The 9,967-nt window shown below is 42.7% G+C and overlaps 1 protein-coding gene across 1 annotated transcript in view; it reads left to right on the top strand.

Annotated features, from left to right (window-relative positions):
* mtcl1 (microtubule crosslinking factor 1) overlaps window positions 1–9,967 on the top strand; it is a 73,138-nt gene that overhangs the window by 31,143 nt on the left and 32,028 nt on the right. The window contains 2 exon segments of the mRNA XM_023410873.2: window positions 2,880–2,939; window positions 3,776–5,164. Coding sequence (XP_023266641.2) covers window positions 2,880–2,939; window positions 3,776–5,164 — 1,449 coding nt within the window.

The following is a 9,967-nucleotide window of genomic DNA, read 5'->3' as shown; positions in this document are numbered from 1 at the left end:
TGTGTGTGTGTGTGTGTGTGTGTGTGTGTGTGTGTACTGTATATATGTACAAGGGTGTGTACATGTGTGTATGTATGTATGTGCATAGGTATGCATGTTTGTATTTGTATATGGGCGCCTGATAGTATAGATATATAGAGCATGGAGATACAGAGCATGATCATTAACAACTATACTGTCGCTCATAAGGTCAAAAAGTCTGTGTCAAAATGTTTGAATAACAAGAAATGTATAATGTTTCATTGACATTAACTGACACAATAAAGTGTAAAAAAAAAAAGAAGAGGCACATTGTGCAGCTGAAACAGTGATGAAAAATATTCTGCTCTTCACTTCAAGTCAATTCAAAATGCATTATTGGTTTCTCAAGTGGCAGTTTGAGGCAGGCGGGTTTGCAAACACTAAAACCCACAAACAGTTCATTCACATTCATAAAATGGAAATGCTAAATGTGTTAATGTAGGAATGTTGAAATACACAAGGGTGAGTTCAGTAGCCGATCCATGGCTGACCAGCAGCATCCAACACAATGCAACACCTCTCTATTCAGCTGATGCTAATGCACTCTGCATTAGCATCAGCTGAATAGAGAGGTGTTGCTCCCTCTAACTTCCCTGACTGGAGCTGGAAGCTTTCATCTTAATTATCCCACAGTGTCCTCCCACCATGGTGGTAATAAAGCACCATTTGATCCTCATTCCCACAGACTAACAAGACTGTTGATGATGCGAACATGTATCTGAAATAACATCCCTAAATACACACAGTGAGTGCTCGAAGTGAGTGAGTGAGTGAACATATCTCTGCGTCGTTTTCTCATTTTGATAAAAAGCAGAGCATTTGCCTTTCTACAGGATTTTAGTTTAGCCTTAAATACTAATACTAAGTTTAGCCTTAGTATGCCTCAACACACGTTCACCAATACCAATTTCTGGGTATTTAGAAATCTTGTTCTGAAGTGGCTTTTTGACTCTTACCCTTTTTTTCCCCATATATGTTTTTGGCTTGGCCTCATCCAAGGGGAAACTGTTCTCGTCCCAGTATTTTATCTGCGAGTCCGTCCAGTCCAGTAAGTCTGACAGCTCCTCGGCCGCAGAGTCAGGATTTAGAAGAGTGTTTCCAGTGGATGTCAATTCCACTGCATCGCTCAAGTCCTGAGTCTCCTAAATGTTGAGACTGAGATGTTCACTGCAACATAATTCGCCTTCCCGTGACTACAGCATAATTATATATATTATTATAGTATCTGTGTGCTTTGTATGACTACCGTCCACCCTGACCAACAAGTGACTTTGGGGCAGTTCAAAAAGGTGACGCGAGTCGAGCAGTGACAGTACACTACTAATACTTTCAAATAAAAGAGGTATTAAAAAGTCATTATTCTGCAGTCTACTTCAAATGAGGGTTTTGGGCTGAAACAATTAGTCAAATATTTAATCCTGTAAGAGTTTTGTTCATCAATTAATTGTACTACATGAAGCAAAGATTCAGTGGATCTCAAATTCTCAATTGTGACAATTTGCTGATTTTTTTTTCACTGGAAATTGAATATATCTGGGTTGTGAACTTTTGGAAATTGTTGCAGGCATTTTTCACTATTATTTTAAATGAAAATAATAATTTGTCACAGCCTTAGTGAAGTTGTTATTGGTGGATTGTCCTGTTTGAAGTATGGGTACATTGAAATATGATGGTGAGTCTGAGATCGGAAATATTAATATCAAATTATGCTTCTTAGAAAGGAGCTCGGCTGTGGCTTAACTTATCATCAGTACCTTTAAATAACTGTGCCGGGGCAGCAATCTGTTCCTGGAGCTCTGCACTCTGCTTTTATAGAGGGGGATTTCTTCTTCTTCTCCCCCTCTCTCTCCCCTGTCTCCTCTCTTCATTTCCTCCCTCCTTCCCTTTTTCTCACTTCTTGTCTATCTTGTCCCTGTCTTGGGACAAGCTGCAGCTGATGTTATAAGAAACAGACTTGATAAAAATGAATGATTTTATTTTGCGGATGAGACTAAGCTGGCGTGCAGAGGGCCCTGTTTTATCCAGGCTTTGCGTGCGATTCCGACTGTAGTATTAGCTGCAGGACAGATTTCCCCAGTGGACAGGCAGATGCTTTCCCTCAGAGCGCTGTGGAAGCGCCATGTGTCACTGAATCTGAGCCGGGATAAGACGTCTGTCACACCGAGCTCTCAATGGGATCTAAAGCACCCCACTGCATCATACGACAAAAGACACGACAGAACATCCTCATCATCTGTCCTCTGAAGTTTCTCTGAACCTAATACGGAGCAGGCTTTACATCACATCTAGTGTCCATTCACTGCGTCACTCCACTCACTAGAAATAAGACTCACATGGCAGCCAGATGTTGGCCTTTTGATACGGGCTATTCCCATTACTATGTGCAGGAATCAGACAGTAATTATGTCATGTGCTCTGCTCTGTTTGTATTAGACTAAATGCTTCCTACCTGATGGAAATGTTATGTAAGACATCCACATAGATTAATGTTCCTCTGGCCTTTTGGTAACATATATGTAAGCCATCACTGCATTGCTGTTATGAGCTGCCATCATTATTGTAAATTATTATAACTGATTATTATTTTTATTATTACTGGTTATCAGTTATTGCACATGCCTGTATAAACTCTGGCTTTATGATGTATGGAAATATCAATAGCATCTTAAAACTGCAGAGATCCTCACTATTGGATTCACAAATCCTCTTTTATTGCTTTAATCATTGTGTTGCACCGTTGGTGTTTTTAATTTTCTCTCTCTGTCATGCAGCAGCAGCAACGATTGTTAGAGGAGAAGTGATACGTGCACTTGTGTTCAGTTACATGTTTTACATCTGTCTTCTTTGCTCTTTCACAGACTGCTCTGAGGAGACGAGGAAGCAGGGAGACATTTAAAGACAAGAAATCCTCAAGTCAGGTAAAGAATTTATGAACATATTATTTTCTGAATTTCAGTATCATAAAACATTATATTTTGAAGGATAAGTCTGGACTGAAACACACTGTTGCACTGACTGATGTGTTCCTTCATTACAGTCAACATGGGCGCTTGACTCAAACCCACTTACACCAGTTTGCTGTCACAAATGCTCACTAGAGCACCAAATGTGCATTAATCCACGGCTGAAAATAGTCCCCAGGAAATGCACCACTTGCTGCTGTTTTAACTATATGTCTGTGACCTGTTAAAGACTTTGTCTTCACTAAGAATAAAAGGGCTTGAGTTTGAGAGCCACAGATAGGCTGGGGAAGTCAAAGTATTGAGAGACAGTATGATTTGTAGAAAATTTGGCAGTGTGAAAGGGGTCGCAGGGAGTGATGAACTACAGAGAATTATCATCCAAATCTGCAGCTACACTTGGTTTCAGCTCAGTGTTTAGCGATCTGGCCTGCAGCTTTACTTTGTTCATTCACTCTCTGCTCTCATAGCACCATTTTTTTGCTGCAGCAGGCACCTTTTTTCAGTTAAAAATCCACTGTGCACCACCTGCCCAGCACCAAACAGCAAACACACACAGTGAGAGAGGAGCTGGTGAACAAAGAGAAGCCAGGTATTTCCTTCAGGAGTTGGTACAAAACCAAAAAGCTTAAACAGAGTGAATATTGGACTTCAATTCATCCGGTTCCCAGCCTCCCAGTGTTACTCCATAACTGCCGGGTGTATGTCAGTGTCGTGTTCACAACTTCTTTCCGCTGCCCCCCAGTGGCATTTACAGCAGGTTTAAAGATTTTATTGTGTCATTCTCATACTAGGAGGACAGTGCAGACCTCAGGTGCCAGCTCCAGTTCTCCAAAGAGGAGTCTGGCCTGATGAGGAAAAAGATGGCGAAGCTGGGCCGGGAGAAGGATGAACTGGAACAGGAGCTGCAAAAGTACAAATCCATTTACGGGGACGTGGACAGTCCTCTTCCTCTGGCTGAATGCTCTGGCGGAGGCCCTCATACCACTCGAGAGGCTGAGCTGCGATTACGGCTGAAGCTGGTGGAGGAGGAGGCTAACATCTTGGGCAGGAAGATTGTGGAGCTAGAGGTGGAGAACCGCAGCCTGAGGGCAGAAAACGAAGACATCCGGTGTCAATACGAAAGGGACTGCTTCGGGCGCGAACCCTTCTCCAGCATGCCCTCGTCGCCGTATGGTGGTGATGCGCTGGAGTCGGCCAGTGAGCTACGTCGCCATCTCCAGTTTGTGGAGGAGGAGGCTGAGCTTTTGCGCCGCTCCATCTCAGAGATTGAAGACCACAACAGGCAGCTGACATCTGAACTCAATCGCTTCAAATTCGGCCCAAGCAGCAGCTCTGGGCCAGTCGGCGAGGAAGGTAGTGAAGGAGGACTGTTCAAACCTGGTAATGGAGGGAATGGAAATGGCTCCAGTACCGGGATGATGATGGAGGAGCTTAAGTCAGCCAGGATGCAGATCAACGAGCTGAGTGGAAAGGTGATGAAGCTGCAGTACGAGAACCGTGTCCTCATGTCAAACGTCCAGCGCTGCGACCTGGCCGCACACCTCGGCCTGCGCACCGGCAGCCCTCGAGACAGTGACGCAGAGAGTGACGCAGGCCGGCGAGAAGCCGCTGAGGACGAGGAGGCAGGGCGACTTCTTCTTCTTCATCCCAAGAGAGAGGGCCCTATCGGAGGAGAGAGTGACTCTGAAGACATGTTTGAGAAAACAACAACCACCTCAGGGTTCGGAAGCATCAAACCATCAGATGGCAGCGAGCTCAGCGCCATCGAACTGGCCAATCGCAGGAGGGAAGAGCGGGAGTCATTCAGCAATGTGAAGCGAGAGGCCGAAAGGCTCGGGAAGACAGTTGACCGACTGATCACGGACACTGACAGTTTGATCTTTGAGGGCAGGCTGCTGGTGACGACAGGAGAGAGCTTGGATGGAGGGGCGCCGTCCGGATCCAAACCAGACACCCAGGTCCTGGACACCATCAACACTCGCATGAAGGCTTTCCGCACTGAGCTCCACATCTTCATGGAGAAGTTGGATCATGTAGGGGAGGGGCTGAGAGAAAGGACAGATGATCTATCACCCATGCCAAACCTCACAGAGTCCAGCAGCTTCCTGTCCACAGTCACCTCCATGTCCCGAGACTCTCCCATTGGCACCTTTGGAAGAGACCTGGTGACGGACTTCCAGGTAAGTTCAGTGATCAGACTTCCTGTGACCTCACATCCCTTAGTACATTTAGATGTTTTTTTAAATATCAGAAAAATATAGAAGGCCTGTTAGACAGTTAGCCATGATGGAGGAGAGAGTCAATACTTTAGTTTTTCTTATGGCCATTGCAAACAGAATGTTCTTGAAAAATCCTGCATAACAACACTGATTAACATTCAACCTCAAAATCATCCCACCTGGGTGTCCAGACGATATCATGCTGCAGGAAAGAAAGACTGAAGACAAGAAATCATCATACCAGATGGCTTCATTGCTTTATAGCAGCAGTTGGCAAAGTGAAATTGTTTGCAAAATTATGTTAAGTAGTTGACATGATTCAGATGTAGAGATAGCCATGAGTAAACCCACTGGTGTATTTGTAAATGTGAGAATTCATTTAGGTTTGATTTAAATGGCCCTAAGTGTGCAGTCATTAGTCGACCATTTAAGGCCAAAATAAACTGAATGAGATCCTAAGTCAGCACTGTGTGCCAAAAAAATCGGCTCTAATTAAAGAAAGTGGCAGCGCCGTACGTATGTAGCGCGCACACACGCCATCCACAGCTACGCCGCCTGTCAGTGGGAATCTCATTAACTTGGCTTAAAGGATAGGTTTGGGGTTTTTTCAAGTCTGTCTTAATGCAATATGTATGTTGAGAGAGTTATGGGTCACTGTAATCTTTCCTCATCTCCATACTTGATCTAGTGCAACTCCACTGTAAGAAATGAGGGACAAAATCAGCCGTCACGGTTCTATGCAAAAATGTGCTCTTAAAGAGGAAGTGCGCAGATTTTACAAATCAAAGTCTGTTGATAGATCTTGGGGAAAAGTACTACACATGTGAAAAAAGCCTCTTGTGGCTCCATAGAGAGCAGAAGTTTGAAAATGGAAAAAAAAAGTCTGAGGGTCTGGATTAGAAAGAAGTTGTAAGTGAGTTACCAGACCTGTGTAGACCACTCCTCATCCCCACTTGAGGCTAGCAGCTCAAGGCTGCATTAGCTGTTACTAGCATAACACCTGAATCTCTGACTGAACTGTAGTCAAGGTGCATTTCGGGTGATGTAGTCATCAGGTTTCTCTGGTTCTGCTGCATCGATTTTGATCCTGCAAATTTGTATATGAGGCTAAATATGATGCTTCAGTGGGTTTTTTTGTACAAAATTCCCTGTGTGTTTTTCCCAGGATACTGTTTCTTTGCTGAGCCGTGGTGGAGGGATACGTCCTACCAGGCACGATTCGGCTAACTCAGACTGTTGAAGCCTCATATTAGCTTTGGCTAAACTATATTTTTACACAGAGTGACTACTGTAGATTTCGTCCATCATCTCTGACAGTAGAGTTGTCTTACAGCAGGTGAGGATTTTGACTGCGGCGGTAGACCAGTCAAATGATAACACAAGACTCTGATCTTGGTTTTCAGTATCAATACAGACCATGAAAACGACTATGAAGTGTCACAACCCTGTCACTGTTCCTCAACTGTTCCTACCATTGTGATGCAGAATTCGCCCAGTGTTGGACTGGTCACCCAGTAATAGGGAAGGTTGCGAGAGGTTAGATTGACATGAAAAAATCAGAACCTATCCTTTAAAGCCTCGACTGGAAATTTGGTTTGAGAGATTCCATAGTTCCCCTCCAGATGTCCAGTGCCAGCACAGGGTGACATATCAGGCCCCCCCGCTCCACCATGAGCCACCCAGCTCTACCACACTGGCACCACCACCACCGCCACCCCTCCCCTGAACCACCGCCACTGCCATTGCTTCCTGCTGCTGCCACATTCACATCTGCATCTCCATGCACATCCTCATAGCCAGCAGCCCTGCCTGCCTCCTTCTCCCTGCACTCACTGTCTGCAGCTGCCCTGCTTCCAGTCAGCCAGGGCCAGGGGAGGGTGCCTGAAAGGGTGCTTAGGAGGATGCTTGAAAGGGTGCTTGGTATGAATGGAGTAAGTGCTAAAGGAGTCATGGCAGTTTCTTCCATTTGGCTTGATTCAAATTTTTTCTTGACACAGTGAATTGTTGCATGACGGAGTAAATATTTTTCCCTTTACAGCTGAGCTACACCATGCTATCACTTATATGACTCATTATGACACATAAATGGTGTAGCTGTTATGTTTGCACAACATATCATTGCACACACACACACACACACACACAGACACACGTGGGATTGGTTACTCCACGGTGTTGCCAAGGAAACGAGCCATAAAAATGTGAGCACTGACTAAAATAACCTCTGTTCTATAAAAGAAGAGTCTAAACCAGAGTTGCATGGCGCTGTGTGAGTTGCCTGTGGAAGAACTTAACTGGCTGGCATTCTGCTTTCTGTCCTTGTTTTATTGCAGCTTAGTATAAGTCAACATGTCAACATACTGTGTACTCTTCCAATGCAGGTCCATTATCTCTGTGCTGCATGATCAGGCAGACATCTTGGATGTCTTTTCTAATCAGCCAGAATGTCATATGGAATAAAGCAAACAGCTCTTCAAACATTTCTCACTTCAAGAACCCAGTCTGCTTTGTAGAGATAATAGACTGAAGCTGCCTCCATACTCATTCTATCCAATGACTTGTTTCCGCTTTGCTCCTCTGCCTGTAGGACTCACTGGTTAGTCTGGGTGACGCTGGGTGGTTAGTCAAAGCTAACCACTGCACGAACAACTCAGTCCTGTTTAAAGCAATAAGGCCTCCATCCATTGAGAGTTGTTGAGGAAAGAAATTGAACACAACTGTGGAGTGTATAATATAAAAGGCCACACTGCAGCAGCAGTAGAGTAGGGTATGCAGGAGGAGTAAATACAATAAAAAGGCAGATACTGTGTGAATGGAAGCGCATTCACAAGAGAAAAAATGAGAGATGTTCTCTCGTAATTATGATTTCTGAATCTCTTCCAGCATCTTGAAATTCTAAGATCTTTATCTTGTAATAACAAGATTTGGATCTTGTAAGATTTTTATCTGAAATTATGTAATTAAAAATTGAAGATATTTTCCATATCTCATAATTATGCCCTCTCACAATTATAGTAATCATAGATTTGATATGTTTTTTACTTGTTTTTGTTTTTTGTAATTACAAAACCTGTGTCTCTTTATTACAAGATCTTTATGTGCAAAAATTCCAGTACCTTGTAGTTATAATTTCTCATCTTGTAGCTGTGTATCTTGTAATAACGAGATCTCCCGTGAAATTACAATATTTTTTATTTTGTTAAAAAAGAATTTTAGATGTTTTCATGCAATGATGACTTCTGTATCTCATAATTATGTCCTAGCATCTTGTAATTATGAGAAACTATCTCATCTCGATCTGTTTATCTTGTAATTGGAAAAAAAAAGGATTTGTGTCCACTAATAATAAGATTTTTGTTGTATGATTATCTCATGAAGAATTGGAAACTTTCCTGCAATTATTGCTTCCAAACTTAGTATCATGTAATTATGAAAACTATCTCATTGACATGTTGAACTTATAACGAGATCTGATTTAAATCTCGTAAGTTTCTTGAACCTGATAAAATTCAAAGATACGTAAGTATGACATGAAAGTGTTAAATACTAGCTAAGATAGTCAGTCTCACAATTGTGAGATGCTTATCTTGTAATAACAATTTCTGTCTCGTAATAACATATTTTCAGGTATTTTCTTTCATATCTCTTAATAAAGACAAAAAACTCTCTTCTGCTCTTGAATTAAACCAAACTGCATGTTGCTGATATTTTTTACTCAGTTTAATAATAATGTTTTGGTCTTCAGAGCTTCAGACCATCAGGTAAAATTCAAAAATACAGATCTTGTAATTATGAGATCTTTATACAAGATAATTATGATATAAAAGTGTCAAACGTGAGATGAAAGTTTCTCAGAATTATAAGATACCGAAGTCAAAATTGGAAAACATCTCAATTTTTTTCCTTTGGTGAATGCTTAACACTTTTATATTTACTTTTTGACATGACTTTACCTTACTTTTTGATGACATGATAGTATTAAGTTGCTGCTAGCTAGGAAGAAATGTGGGCACTGCTGCAAAGGGGAGCAGCTAGCATGGCGCTAGCTTAAAGCTCGACTTGAAGCCTCAAATGCCTCCAGTTTTTTTTTAAATGCTGTAATGTTTGAAAAAAAAACCCAATGTGCATCATACAGGCTCAAGATTCAACTTTCTTTAGTTAACTGCTTCTACAACACACACGGCTGTGCACGGGCATGTGTTGAAAACCTTTAGCGTGCTAGCTCTCGCTCTGCAGTTTGCCGTGGTATCTCTCAGCTGTTGGTTTGGACTCATGTATCCCTCATTGCATGCGCTTCATAACAAGTGTTTTGCATTCTTTTCCCCCCCGATTCCCTCTCTTTGTTCCTCTTTGTGTTCCCGCCAGATGTTTCAGCCCATGATTTTGTTCATCCTCATTCTCGTTCTCTTCTCATCTCTCTCATACGCCGTCATCTTTAAGTTGGTCTTTCTCTTTGCGCTTTTCTTCGTACTCTAGTCCGTTTGTTCTTCTCCACACCGTGTAGTCTGTTAGTTAATTTTCCCCGCTCTGCTTATATTCTTTACCCATTTTCTGTTTTATTTTTTATTTGTTTTCCCCGCCCACTTTCTTTCCTCGCCCCCTCACCCCGTTTGTTGTCTTTTGTCTGTTTTGTCCACAATCCACATCACACATCTCCCCCCAATACAACCACCCACCACTACTACCTGCACCCCTGTATCCTGCACCCCATCACCCATCCCCTTAATCCTTCACACCCATCGTCCACACTCGCCCCACCCCCCC

This window comes from Seriola lalandi, unplaced genomic scaffold, assembly GCF_002814215.2.
Source record: "Seriola lalandi dorsalis isolate HSWRI2012SDOR001 ecotype SW California unplaced genomic scaffold, Sedor1 jcf7180002054441, whole genome shotgun sequence".
NCBI lineage: Eukaryota > Metazoa > Chordata > Actinopteri > Carangiformes > Carangidae > Seriola > Seriola lalandi.
Note: the sequence above shows the minus strand (reverse complement) of the source record. Positions and strands in the feature narration are given on the sequence as shown.